The sequence below is a fragment of the Eleutherodactylus coqui genome, chromosome 9 (assembly GCF_035609145.1).
Source record: "Eleutherodactylus coqui strain aEleCoq1 chromosome 9, aEleCoq1.hap1, whole genome shotgun sequence".
Classification (NCBI taxonomy): domain Eukaryota; kingdom Metazoa; phylum Chordata; class Amphibia; order Anura; family Eleutherodactylidae; genus Eleutherodactylus; species Eleutherodactylus coqui.
The window spans coordinates 17,417,530-17,432,944 of record NC_089845.1 but is presented as its reverse complement, the minus strand read 5'-3'; the positions used below and the strand labels follow the sequence as shown (position 1 = coordinate 17,432,944).

Here is a 15,415-nt window from a genome sequence, read left to right as displayed (position 1 = left end):
TCAGCAAACTTCTCCACACTAAAAATTTCAATACAGAAAGAACTGGACCGACTGGCCAAATATGAGCCTAGTTGGATGGGTAGGGTGATACTGTATAAAATGCCTATCCTTCCCCGGATTTTGTACTTTTTTTAAAACTATCGCTGTGCCCATCCCTGACTATCTTCCTATCACTCCACCAACAAATGAGTGGATTCGTGTGGCGTTCTCTATCCTAAACAGGCCTCTGAAGTTCGGGGGCATGGGCCTCCCCAACCTCCAGAACTATCATAAGGCTTTTTCTGATTGATCAGAGTAGACACTGGTGCAACAGGGAGGCAGACAAAACATGGGCCTCTATCGAGTCAGCCCTAACAGGCATAACCAATTGTAAAGCATATCTCTTATCAAACTCGATACAACCCCAGGGAGATTTGCAACACCCACCTACAGTGAAAGCCACACAACGATTGAGCACACCAGGCCTGGGATCAAACTGTGAACCAGACAAACAAAAATTCCACTTCCCCCTTCTCACGCTAAAATACTTAATTCCTGATCTCTCCTTAAATAATTGGCCACATGAGCAACCATGAGTGTTTCAAACCTGTACTGGGGGAACACCATGCTTTCCTTTCCTCCGATGCAGGAAAAATATGCAATCCCACCCTCGGAATGCTACACACACCTACGTATCTGCAACTTCCTAAGGGCCCACAAGTCTACCTCTCTAACGCTACCAAACCCTCTAAACGACCTATTAAATGCAAACATACCACAGAAGAAACTCTCAAAACTATCTACACTTAGCTATCTGGCATCCAATCATTAAATTAAAAAAAAAGAAAAAAAAGGTCAATTTCCTAAACTGGGAAAAGGACGTCAACAAAAAAAAAAAAAATTCTCCCAAAAGATGTGGTGCAAGGCCTTAAAGTAGGTTCACAGATCCACCTCTTGCGCCTCTCATTGGCAAGAGTATCAAAAACTCCTTACTGGCAAATCTACATGGAAACCACCAGTTATGCTCTAATAACTGCTCTATAGAATTCAGAACAAACATATTTAAGGTACCTTAAAGTTAAAGGGGTTGTCCCACGCCGAAACGTTTTGTTTTTTTTTCTTCAACCCCCCCCGTTCGGCGCGAGACAACCCCGATGCAGGGGTTAAAAAAGAACACCGGACAGCGCTTACCTGAATCCCCGCGCTCCGGTGACTTCTTACTTACCTGCTGAAGATGGCCGCCGGCATCTTCTCCCTCGGTGGACCGCAGGGCTTCTGTGCGGTCCATTGCCGATTACAGCCTCCTGATTGGCTGGAATCGGCACGTGACGGGGCGGAGCTACACGAAGCCCCATTGAGAAGAGAAGAAGACCCGGACTGCGCAAGCGCGTCTAATTTGGCCATTAGACGGCGAAAATTAGACGGCAACCATGGAGACGAGGACGCCAGCAACGGAACAGGTAAGTGAATAACTTTTGATAACTTCTGTATGGCTCATAATTAATGCACAATGTACATTACAAAGTGCATTATTATGGCCATACAGAAGTGTATAGACCCACTTGCTGCCGCGGGACAACCCCTTTAAGGTTAAGTTTACAGTCTTCCCCGACTTCCTATTTACCCCTCCTTCTACCCTCGCACTTTCCTCATCTCCCCTCTCATAAAAAGTCTAACATGCAAGGCTTAAGACTCAGTGATAAGAATCAACATTTTATGTTTGCACATGCTGTATAAGAAATGCAAATAAAAATTTACTGATTAAAAAAGTTTATGAAGCATTTTTGCACATATTTGAGATATTGCAGTTGAAAATGTGGGTGGGGGGGGGGGGGGAACAATTTTTTAGTTCAATAGATTTTTATTGGGTTTTAACATTAAGGCAAAACAGTTACAGTGGGGATGTGTCATTGTTATCCATTTACAAAGCGTAAATGGCTCCTTGTGTGCACTTACAATACACGTCTACGAAAAAAAAAACGTCCTGCTTGGAATTTGTTTTGTTACAAGCAATAACATAAGGGAAAGGAAGGGGGTGTAGGGCAAAGGGGGTAGGGGAGGACGGGGGAGGGGGGAGATGGGTCCAGGTATTGGATTCAATAATGTTGATGCTGGCTTTGGTCGGTACAGTTTACGTGCAAGAACCAGTTTGCAGCCATCTAGAAAATGGGGGTGTATCACGCATGTCTATCCACAATGCCCAGGTCCTGTAGAAATTGTCGTAACCCTATGGGTCGTCGGTTAGCCTCAATCTCTCCATCCGAGCTATTTCATCCATCGCCCCCACCCATGCGTATCTGGGAACCTCTTTGTCCTGTTTCCAGAACATAGGAATTGTCAGGCGAGTTGCCAAAATGAAAAATTTTAAGAGGCCTTTTCTGAGTGACGAGGCGTTGGGGGATACGGACTCAGGCGTCATGGTCAGGGGTTCTCTGCAAGTATTCTCATAGAAGTTCTTAATATCATGCCAGATGGGCGCGACCATGGGGCACTCCCACCATATATGAAGCATCGAGCCAATCCCGGCCCTGAAGCGCCAGCAGATGTTCGAGGTCGAAGGAAAAATGGCGTGTAGCCTTTCCGGGGTCATGTACCATCTAGATAAGATTTTAAAATTTAGCTCCTGGAGTCTGCTCGCGATGGACATCTTATGGGTGAGCTGGAACGCCCTGGACCAGAGCTCTCTGGGGACTGGCCGGCCCAATGCCTCTTCCCATGCCCCCAGCCACCATCTAGTAATTGGTTGTAAAGCAGTGAGACCGTGTGTCTGGGTGTCTCCGATGTGCAGCATAGCTTCTCGAAGGGGGTGAGGTTCATGTTCCAGCCCCAGGCGGGTTTTATTCTTCCCAGATAACTACGGACCTGGAGAAATTGCATCCATGAGCCCGGGGGAAGTTCCGACGTCCCCTGCATGTTCTCCATTTCCTGTAGCCTCCCAGACTCCAACACCTCCCCGACCCTAGCCTCTGCTCCGCGCGGCAAGGACCCCAGGTTGCGTGTGTACTGTGTTACTGGAAGTTGCAGGTTTCCAGCAAGTGAAGTGAGGAACCCTGGTACCGACACCCTGCACCCCCCCTGCCAGGCCCCCCAAGAGTGAATTCATTAGAGTCAAGATTGCCAACTTCTCTTGTTTCGTCCAACCCGGGACCCAGAACGCCCGTGTCTCAAAGTTGTTGCTATCGTTCTCTATTTGTACCCACAATTTATCTGATCTATGGTGGAAGAGGTCTAGTATGAGGGTCCCTATTGTCGCTTTATGATAGAGGCCCAAGTCAGGAAGTCCCACTCCCCCTTTTTCTTTTTGTTTGGTTAGGCTCTTATGGCTAAGTCGCCTGGAGCCTCCTTTCCATATGAATTGGAGGATTTGGCTACGTAGCTCATCGAAGAAAGCTTTTGGAGGGTTACATGGTGCGGTCTGGAAAATATATATAGGACCCTAGGGAGGATATCCATTTTGATCGCACTCATCCTACCACACCATGATAGTGGTATTCCTTCCCACTTCTCCAGGTCTTTAAGGGTTAGTAGAAGAGGCTTATAATTTAAATTTGGAAATTGCGGTCGGGTCTGTCGGGATCTGTATTTAAGTATTTGATTGAAAACTGCTTCCAGAGAAAGGGGAATTTTAAGGACAAGTCAGCGATGACCCTCTGAGGTATTGAGACATTAAGGATCACAGATTTTTGTGCGCTAACTTAGTAATTACTGATTTTACCAAAAGCGGCAAATTCCTGTATAATGTTGGGGAGGCCCACTCGGGGGTCGGTGACATACACTAGAAGGTCGTCCACAAAAAGGGATATTTTGTGTTCAACCTGCCCGACCTGCATCCTTCTTATTGAGGGGTTATTTCTAATGGCGTTGGCGAGGGTCTCCATCACCAGTATGTACAAAATTGGAGACAGGGGGCACCCTTGTCTCGTACAGTTTTTAATCTCGAAGGGAACGGACAGGTTACCGTTTACCCTGATCCGGGCCAAGGGACTACGATATAGGGCCAGTATCCAGGATAGTGCCCTGGACCCCATCTCCAACTTCCCGAGGGTCGCCTCTAGAAATCTCCAACTGATGCTGTTGAATGCTTTTTTCAGCGTCGACAGAAAGCAGACAGAGTGGGACTCCCTTTTTCCTGGCCCGGTCAAAGGGCTTCCTGGAGCGCCGTGACTATACAAGGAGGAGGAGGGGGACTGAGGCTCCCGCTTTGTACCCCCCATGGGCGGCCGCGGGAGGAACCTGGCCCGGGGGTTACCATCCCATGTGGCATCCCGGGAGTCGTCTGGCTGGGAAGGGAGGACAGGCTGACCCACTGCCCTCCGATCCGCCCGTGAGTACGCTTCCGGGTGGCTTCTCCACCAGCCCCTCTCAGAGATCCTGCCTCCTGGAGACACTGAGAAAAGTGGGGAAGGGGGGGGGGGCTTTTAACCTCTCAGTATGTTCCTGTCCTATCAGGAGGAGGCAATCTCAATTGGTGCTGTCGTGGAGACGACTGGGGGGAAAGTGCATTTCTGGCGTTCTTTATTTTGTTTCAGCCGACGTTCACTGTACGGGAAAAATAATGCACCACTTTGACAGATCAGACTTTTACGGATGCGGCAATACCAAACATCTATTGTATTTTTGGATTTAGATTTTTTAATAATAGATATGGCAAAGGGGGGTGATTTAAATTTTATAACTTTTTTTTACAATTAAAAAAACTGTTCTTTTTCTTACTTTAAAGTCGCCCTGGGTGACTATAACCAGCGATGCCTTGATCGCTCCTGCAGTATCGTCATACTGCCATGTAACAGGCAGTCTATCAAGCCACCCCACGGGGATGGCTTGATAGGCAGTCTGGTAAGGCAGCCCTGGGGCCTTTCAGAAGGCCCCCGGTAGCCATGACACCTGCACGGCTCCCCTTATCTTACCTCGGGGGGGCCGTGCGGGACGCCCGAACATCGTTCGGGGTATTTAAATGCCGCTGTCAGAATTGACAGCAGCATTTAAGTTCGGCCGATCGCGGCTATTGCCCGCGGGTGTCAGCTGTACTAAACAGCTGACGCCCGCACTGTATGAAGAGAAGTTGCCCCGCAACCTCTCTTCATACATAACCCGCTGCTCCATGACGTACCTATACGTCATGGAGTGGGAAGGAGTTAAATACTAAAACTCATTAAAAACAGATGTTCATTAACCCCTTAGAAATTTAACTATATTAACAGCAAAAGGATTTGTACCGAGAGCACTGGCCCTATAACATATAATGCAGGAGAAATCATTGACGATGGAGGGAAGGCAAACCTATTAAATAGTTTCTTTTCAAGCGTATTCGCAAATGAAAAGGAAAAGCAATATGAGATGCAGGGGACTAAAATGAATCCCTCACAAAATCTCATACTCAACGCAGGAGGAAGATTGGAACCAGTTAAAAAAGATTAAAATAGATAAATCGCCAGGCCTAGATGGAATACACCCAAGGGTACTAAGGGAACTAAGTGATGCGATAGATAGGCCGCTATATCTAATATTTGTGGATACTATCAAGACCGGGGTTGTACCACTGGATTGGCGCATTGCCAACGTGGTATAGTTTACAAAAAAGGGGTCCAAAAGTGAGCCTGGTAACTAGTTACCAGGCTGGTAAGTCTCACTTCGGTGACTGGAAAAATATTCGAGGGGTTTCTGAGAGACGCCATCGAATGATACCTCAAAGAGAACGGAACAACTCCTCACCAGCATGAATTCAGGAAGGGTTGATCATGTCAGACCAATCTGAGCAGCTTCTACGATGAAGTAAGTTCTAGGCTGGACCTGGGAGAGTCTATTGACCTTGTATATCTGGACTTCTCTAAAGCATTTGACACCGTGCCGCATAATAGGCTCAAATATAAAATGAGACATCTCAGTTTGGGTGAAAACGTGTGTATCTGGGTGATGAATTGGCTCAGAGATAGAAAGCAGAGGGTGGTAATAAATGATTCGTACTCCGATTGGGCCACCGTTGCTAGCGGGATGCTAGTAGGGTGCAGTATTAGGTCCCATTCTGTTTAATATATTTATCAATGACCTGATAGACGGGCTGTACAGTAAAATATCAATATTTGCAGAGGATACAAAATTATCCAAGATAATTAATGCAACGGAGGACAATGTGCGGCTACAAAAAAAACAAAGATAAGTTGGGGGCTTGGGCAGAAAAATGGCAAATGAAGTTCAATGTTGATAAATGTAGGGTTATGCACATGGGCAGGAGAAACGATGTCACCAATACACACTAAATAGGGTATAGCTAGGGAAAAGTGATATGGAAAAAAGCCTGGGGGTACTAGTGGATTGTAGACTAAACTGGAGAAATCAATGCCAGACAGCTGCTGCAAAAGCTAATAAAGTCTTGGGGTGCATTAAAAGAGGTATAGGGGCGAAGGACAAGGACATTATCCTCCCACTATATAAGGCCTCACATGAAATACTGCATACAGTTCTGGTCACCACTGTTTAGGAAAGACGTTACAGTGCTTAGGGGGGTTCAAAGAAGGGCAACTAAACTAATACATGGAATGAAGGGACTGGAATACCCAGAGGCATCAAAATTGGGATTATTTACCCTGGGGAAAAAAAGACTGCTAAGGGGTGATCAAAACTATGTATAAATACATGAGGGGACGATACAAGGATCTCTCCCATGATTTGTTTGCACCCAGGACTGCGATGGTAGCAAGAGGGCATCCACTACGTCTAGAAGAAAGCAGGTTTCATCGCCAACACAGAAAAGGGTTCTTTACTATAAGAGCAGTTAGACTGTGGAACTCTCTGCCTGAGGATGTGGTGATGGCAAAATCCGTAGAGGAGTTTAAAAGGGGACCGGATGTCTTTCTAGAGCGGAAGGATATTACAGGATATAAATCTTAGGTTAATTGTTAATCCGGGGATACAGGCAGGTAGGAACTATTAGGGGTTGATCCAGGGATTAGTCTGATTGCCATTAGGGAGTCGGGAAGGAATTTTCCCCCAAATGGTCTAATTGGCTCCTGCCTCTTGGTTTTTTTTGCCTTCCTCCGGAACAACAACATAGGAGGATAAGTAGGCTGAACTAGATGAACATTGTCTTCATTCGACCTTACAAACTATGTTACGTTACGGGTGCCACGGCATTTCAGAATAAATATACTTTAACCCTTTCCCGTTCCAGGGGGTAAGTTTACGTCCTGGCAGCAGGGTACTTCCCGCAACAGGGCGTAAACTTACGTCCTGGGGATAGCGCGAGATCACATATGATCCAGTGCTATCCGGCAGCGGGAGCCGGCTGTCAGTCACAGCCGGCGTCCGGCTGCAACAGCGGGGGGGCATCGGAGATGCGCCCCCCGCTGCTAACCACTTCCCGGCCGCGATCTAAGTAGATCACGGCAGGGAAAGAGCGCTCCCTCTGTGTCTTCAGATGGCTCCCGCGATGTTATCTCGAGAGCCCGGCCTGTCGCCATGGCAAAAGGATGGCGTCCTGTATTGCCAATGCCTATTCCCGCTGTGTAAGCGATAATGCATGGCAGGGCAGTAGCCCTGCCATGCCTTATCACAGCGATGGGCAGTACTGTGGTCGAAGTCCCCCAGGGGGACACAAGTTGTGTAAAAAAAAATTAAAAGATTAAAAAAATGAATTAAAAAACTTTTATGCTCTCATATTAGCATAAAAATAGGTTAAAAAAAAATTTAAAACCCCACATATTTGTTATTGTCGCGTCCGTAACGACGCGTACAATAAGCTGCACATGCTTGTGTGTGCACGGAAAAAAGCGTAAAACGCAAAAAAACTGAGGCAAAATGCTAATTTTTAGCATTTTGCCTCCCTAAAAATGCAATAAAAGTTATCAAAAAAGCCATATGTACCCCAAAATGGTACCAATAAAAACTACAGCTCGGCTCGCAAATAAGCCCTCACAGAGCTCCAACATAGAAAAATAAAAAAGTTACAGGACTTAGAATGTTGCGATTTAGAAAGAAAAAAGGTTTTTATTGCAGAAAAGTGAAAAACCTAAAAAAATTTTAAGAATTTTGGTATCGTAACCGTACCGGCCTGCAGAAAAAATAGATTGTGTCATTTATGCTGCATGATTAGCGCTGTAAAAAAAATTATAATCTATGGCAGAACTGATGAGTTCTCTCCCTGCTATCATAAAAAAATAAAAAAAAGTTTTACAATAGTCAAATGTACCCAAAAGTGGCACCGATGTAAACGACAGTTTGCCACGCAAAAAAAAAAAAGCTCTTATATGGCCGTGTCGACGAAAAAAAAAAAGTTATGACTTTTGATAAATGAAGAAAATCCGCCAAAAATCATTGTGTCCTTAAGCCCAAAATAGGCCGTGTCATTAAGGGGTTAAAGCCTGACTCAGCTATGTCAGCCTCTCCCCATCCACTGCATGAAGGCCGACAGCCATTTTCCAGAACCCCACATTTCCTGTTCCCTCCGCGTGCTTCTTCACAATTTCATATAGCAAAAGTATTTTTCCCATTCACACTTTTTGGTATACTGAGGAGAAGCCAGCGGGCATCCCTGTCCTGGTTCATGCAGCCCATTCTTGTTAGTGAACCGGATGACAAAATCGTTTTAACCCTTTAGGACGCGGCCCATCTTCGCCCTAAGGACACAATGGTTTGGGGGGATTTTCATCTTTACTTTTCAAGCGCTTTTATTTTTTTCCTTATTTCTCTATTACCGTGGTGTAGGATCTCTTTTGCGTAGCAAACTGTAGATTTACACACAATGCAGGGAGAAGACCAAATCTGCCTTTACAGCATTAATCATGCAGCATAAATGAATTCTGTGGGCTTGTACGATTAATACTAAAACAATTGTTTAGGTTTTACCATTTTAAATGCATTTATGTTGGAAAAAAAAGAAAGTTATTGTGTCAGTCCTATAACTTTATTCCAATAAATAAAACCGGCTTCTTTGAGTGACCAGCTGTAGTTTTATTGGTACTATTTTAGGCCACATATGGCTTTCCTGATCAATTTCCCCCACACACATTTTTATTAATAAAGACAATACAATAAGTTCATGTTCCTGTAAGGGACTTGAGCCATAAAAGCACTGATCACTATGATCACGCATTGAAGTACTTCTGTACTGCAATGCATTATTGCTCACGATGGTGATCACAGGCCGTGGCAGGGCCGGACACAAGTGTATGGCGTCTGGTTGCCATGCCTATACAGCGGCCCACCACAATGTAATGTAAATTACATTGGAGGGCCCTCTGTCAGCCCTTTACATTGATCACGGCATGTAAGGGGATAACGACGGGGATCGATTAGAACACAGATCCCCACTGTTGCACTAGGATGCTGTTTATCAGTCACAGCCGGCTCCTACGGCAGGACGTGAGCCCACGCCCTCAACAGGACAAGTTTACGTCTTGTTGCGTCAAGTGTCTCCCAGCAGGGAAGTTAGCTTATGTCATGTGGCGTCAAGCTGTTAAATGGGAAGTTCCTCTTCTATGACCAACTGGTTATTTACCCTGACTGGGTGACAGAAGATGCCTCCACTGCGCTCCACCTCCACTCATTGACAGATGCAGCACAGAAACCCTGATTGTCAGTCGTCCCATGTACCTTAATGTTGTAAAGGAGACCGTCTAGACTAATGGTCTACCAATTCAAGCAATATCAGATTATAGCTGCTGGCTATTTCACTTTAGCTGGACAATTTGGGCTCATTCACACGGACATTTGCATATTTCATTCACATTTGTGTACGCCAACACACAAAAACTCCAGTATGCTGCATTGATTTCAATGGGCGATAGACTTTACCAAAACGGTCCTTATTAGACAAAATGCACCAAAATAAGTTGTGCTGCGTTTAATATGCAAATGACAAATGTTACATAAAAACATGTGAAAAACCACCTATAGAAATCAATGTTTTACTTCCTGCATATTACGTGTGTACACAATACGCTACTTCTTCACGCCCATGTGAATGAGCCCAAAGTCCATGAATAACAGAAAACAAACCCTATGTGATCTCAGCTGTGGTTCTAGCTTTTTTGCTTCATATTATCCACAATTTGTGGTGGCAAGTGACTAGTTCAGGTCTGGAAGCCGCAACGTCTGTTTGGGTTTCATCAGGCAGATTTAAATATTGATTGCACATTCTGAAAATCTGGACAAAAGCCGTATAAAGTAAACTTCATAGCACTTACATCTCAATGCATCTCAGATCCATTAAAAGCAAGAACTTCCTGAATGACTTCCTATAGGCATATAAAAAATGGCAACAAGGACGGTCCATATACAGAAAATGGCAAAAATAAACTGCAGTAACAAAGTCCAACGGCCAGAAGCAAAACCCTTCATTACATTTCATATCGTGTCAGAGGAAACAGTTGTTTGCTGAACGTCCACCACAACCCAGACGTCCGCACGGGATGGTCCTCATCCTTCTACAGAATGAGTGGCGAGGGGACGAAGGTCAGCGGTATCGAACCTTTAAAGGGGTTGTCTCGCGCCGAAACGGGTTTTTTTTTTATTCAATAGGCCCCCCGTTTGGCGCGAGACAAACCCAAGTGATGGGTTAAAAAAAAATATATATATATTACTTACCCGAATCCCCGCTCTGCGACGACTTCTTTCTTCCTTCTCCAAGATGGCCGCCGGGATCTTCACCCACAATGCACCGCGGGTCTTCTCCCATGGTACACCATGGGCTCTGTGCGGTCCATTGCCGATTCCAGCCTCCTGATTGGCTGGAATCGGCACACGTGACGGGGCGGAGCTACGATGACGACACGGGACCAGCTCTCCGGCACGAGCGGCCCCATTCACCAGGTAGAGGACCGGACTGCGCAAGCGCGTCTAAAAACGCCAGAAGACAGCGATTTTAGACGGATCCATGGCGACGGGGACGCCAGCAACGGAGCAGGTAAGTGAATAACGTCTGTATGGCTCATATTTAATGCACGATGTATATTACAAAGTGCATTAATATGGCCATACAGAAGTGTATAACCCCACTTGCTGCCGCGAGACAACCCCTTTAAGGATGACCTCACAGTCAGTGGAAAGGAATAAGGACCTAAAAAGGTACGGATTGGAATAAATGACTTAGTTCCACTCCTCTTCGAGCTCACTAACATATACAAGGACCCCAAAATATTATTTAATCCTGAATTCGGCTCTTCATGATAAAAATCAACTCATGAAAAAATCTGTCACCTTGTACTCCGTTTGACAGAACCTGTTGGAAAAGTTACTCAATTCATGATGGAAATTGTTTTTCAATACCGTCATTTACTTTTAGCCCTATGAGCCAAGCATACGGGCTAAAAGTAGGTGACCTGCTGAGTCCGGGGGTGCAAGTGTAACACTTCCCTCATCAGTTGTCCCCGGTGTGAGTGCTTGAAGCCGACGCTCAATACGTTGAGTGATGCTGCCAAGTAGGCCACCCATTCTAAAACTACAACGGGCAACGTCTAAATGCGTTTCTCAATGCACTGAGTGGCAACTTTCATCAGTGACACCGGTAAAGAAGAGTATAATAACGCTTCCATCTCTGGACTCAGCGGGTCTACGTTCAGCCCATAACTTAGCTCATAGGACTAAAAGTAGCTGACAGTCTCTTAAATTTACATATTCTTGTGAATACGATTGTGCCAATTCATCCATAGGCTTCAGGCTCCTTCACATTAGTGTAAATACATAGTGAATAAGCTGATTAATCTCTATGGGTTCATTCATGTGTGTACTTCAAGACTGATCGTCACATTAAGGGCTTATTCACACCAGTATTTTGTAAGTCAAAACGAAGAGCCAAAATACGGAAGAAATGCAAATCCCTCCATTACACTCTGTACGTTGCGCTCCTGGTTTTGGTTTAGAAAATATTGATGAAAAATACTAACGTGTGAATAAGCCCTAGATGAGTATTCCAGTGGTGAATGGGTGGGGGGAATCAGTATGATGGGCAGCTTAGACGCTGGGACAGCTCCGGTTCTTTCCTCTCATTCCACCGAAACCCTACTATGTAATCATTGATGAACACCTGCAGCTCCCTTGAGGCGCTGTCCATTTGTGTGTGTCAGCAGATGGTTGGAAAGTACTTAATACTCATCTCCCGCGATGGCGATGCTTCTCTATCGCACTCAAGGTCCAACGGTCCTCTGTTTACAAGCACAGTGGCGGTCAAGTGGGTTATTTATCCACGTGACTGAGAACGACCCGTAAACCTGTCCCGTGACACGTTCATGTGACGTCACCGAGCCTTCTGGCCTGGTGACTCGAGATGCACTGGCGCCCAACTGTCAAAGACAGCAATTGTACACAAACATACTTTTTTTAGGTATCGCTATTGAGAACAATGAAAATAAAAAAAACATATCCCCTACCTGAAAGGTAAAAACAGGAACGGCAGGGTGGTTTGTTTTTTCTGTGCCATTTTAACCTGAAAAAAAAAAAAGAAAAGAAAAGTAAATTGTGTCAGATGCAAAGAAACAAACCCAATCTGAAACTTAAAGATTACACAGAAGTCTGCGTGAAATAGAAAATGTAATGGTACGACCCATGGAAACAAATCACTTAGTTTTCATGTTCACAATTAGATCTGGTTAGCGTTAGTCACGCATGATTGCACTGATATGGGAGAGTTTTATGGAAGCCTGAAAATATTACAATGGAAAGCACAAATCTACAGTCCAGTCAGAGAGAAGAGTTCATCACCGGTGGAGACACTTCAACACAACCCACAAAGACAACAATCTTTACTGCATTTTAGAAATATACCATTAGCGTAATCAAAGTACTGAACCACTTGTCCGTGAGCGAGTTACATGGTCCGCCCCTGATCACATGACGATGACGTCATCACAGGTCCTTCAATATTTTAACCAACGCCAACCATCATCGCAAGTCCTTCAGTGAGTTATATGTGCTATAATTCCCTGTATATATTATATAAGTGGTGCATTGTGCCACCAGAAACAATGGTAGTATAAATACTAATAACTAGTAGTAATTCTATTATTTACCTTCTGCTAATTATATTAGAATATACAATATTGCCTTGCTTTGGGTAAAGTGATCGTACTATTTGCACCAGTGTCAATATCAAGTCACATGGCTCAACCAGTGGCCAATGAGAAGTGGTATTAAGATTTGTATTCTTCAGAGAAAAAAAAATAAAATAAAATTATTATATATATATATATATATATATATATATATTACACACACATATAATATTTTTTTTTTCTCTGAAGAATACAAATCTTAATACCACTTCTCATTGGCCACTGGTTGAGCCATGTGACTTGATATTGACACTGGTGCAAATAGTACGATCACTTTACCCATATATATAATTTAATATTTTTATATCATAGGTCTAGGTCTTATACTGGATCCTCTACATGTACGGCATAACTCAAGAAGTACATGTAGATTTCTTCAAACCGTTTCTAAGGGCTCCTGCATACTAGTGAAGGTAATATCGGGCCGTGAAGTCCGTGCAGGAGTTCCCTTTATACCTGCTGCGGCTGTCACAGCTGTGGCAGGAGATTAGTGATGGAACATCCCATTTTCAATAGGGCCGGCGCTGCTACTGCCAGCATTGAAAACATGTGTAAAACCCTGAATGCGAAAGCCTCGCATCACTGCAAGGCTGAAGGAAACAGCCCCCCCACCCCCCCGCAGCAGGGGTTTTCGATGTTCTCCCATTGTTTTTAACGGGGCTGCCGCTGCCTCCATTGGAGGCGATGGGCAATATCGAAAAATAATGGAGATGCAATATTTTTTTCACGGAGCATCGCAGGAGTAAAACATTGCAAATTAGAATGAAACAATAGGTTTCGTAAACATGTGTTTTCACGTGCAATTTTCTTGTCAGTGTGAAGGAGCCATAAGACCGGCTTCACACGGGCATAAACGCAACTGCTTCGTGCAATATGTTTGCTCTATGAAGGCTTTTTCGCGAGCACATCGGCATATCATACTGTAATTGACTTCTATGGACATCTGTTGCCAAAATACACAAAGCAAGTATGTTCTATTTTTTGTCACGCCGTAATGTGCACACATACTCCCATGTGAATGAATGCACTGAAATCAATAGATTCTATTAAAATGTGTCCATGTGAAGTCGGCCTTAAGGCCCAAAAGAGCAAAACTCAGTCTTTCAGTCTACATGCAGCGAACGACTAAATGATGAAACGATCATTTTATGCAGAACTAAATATAACCGTTGGCTTGTTCACTGAACGTTCAGTTTAGATATACAGTGAATGAACTACTTCCCTTTTGAATGAGCCAACTATGTATCTGCCGGTATAACTGTCCGAGCGAACTCAATATGTTAATGTAAAGCTAGCTGGTACTCCGCAGAGGCGTGGGTGGGCAGAAATCTGTACTGGAGTTCACTGGGACGCATTAGATGGCCCTTTGGAATGATAGCAATAAGTGAAAATGCTGAACAAATTTAAAAAGTTTGGCCCAGTCTTTGGAATACCCCTTTAACTTGACACATTTGAATATGTACTGATTATCCGTATGTGTAATGGAGTCATTTTTTAATGCCACTCTCTTGCCCCGCACCCCATGTAATGCATGTCTGACTCAAATGCACATGACTGGATGCAGGAATAGACTGAGTTTGTTTCATGCCTCTTGTTCACCATTCAAAAACATTACCATAAAAATATCCCAATAATGAGTATGCCTTACTACCACCATCTTGGCATTTATCTTCCTAGCCCAACGAATGTTAGGCAGCTCCTCTAAAGCATTGCTTACCTTGAACTGCTCCAAAATCTGGAGAGCATTAGTAAGCATGCTCTCCGCTTTAAAGAGATTGCTGCTGTTAATATACTCCACAGGCAAGACTCCCTGAAAGCAATAAGACACGAGAACAATGTGAGCCGAGTTCACTTCATTAATCACACAGCTTAGACAGTAGAAATAGTGAGATTTTCCAGTATAGTCAAATAAAAGAGGAAGGCGGAAAAAAAGATCTGCATCATCAATCCGATGCATCTCCTTCTCCTAAGAAACCACATCTTTTCTTAATAGCGTCATTTCCAATGATAACATTCAGTACGATCCCAGGATATTGGAGCTTTTTATGGACATTTCTTTTATTACTATCCATTTATCTGCTTCCATATCAGCCTTCAGTGAAATGACTGCGTTACGTTTCAATTCTCTTGATAGGACATTAGGCCCTTCTATGCCGAACGATCGTTCAAATTCACACAATCCAATTATTTGTTCAATGTGAACTCAGCCAATAATTAACCCATTAAGGACCAAGGACCGTAAATATACGGTGCCTGGTCCCTGGCTTTAAGCCCAGCCGCATGTAAAATTACGTCGGGGATTAAAGCGTCCTGCTTCTGCAATCAATCAGAAGCAGGACGGGTTGTCAGCTGTTAGTAACAGCTGATAACCTGGAAAAGACAGGAGGGGTTTT

General features: G+C 44.3%; 1 protein-coding gene across 1 annotated transcript in view; it reads right to left on the bottom strand.

The window, feature by feature from the left end:
• The window catches only part of PIGN (phosphatidylinositol glycan anchor biosynthesis class N), a 351,259-nt gene that overhangs the window by 200,449 nt on the left and 135,395 nt on the right, over positions 1 to 15,415 (bottom strand). Inside the window, 2 exon segments of the mRNA XM_066579178.1 lie at positions 12,342 to 12,397; positions 14,740 to 14,832. Coding sequence (XP_066435275.1) covers positions 12,342 to 12,397; positions 14,740 to 14,832 — 149 coding nt within the window.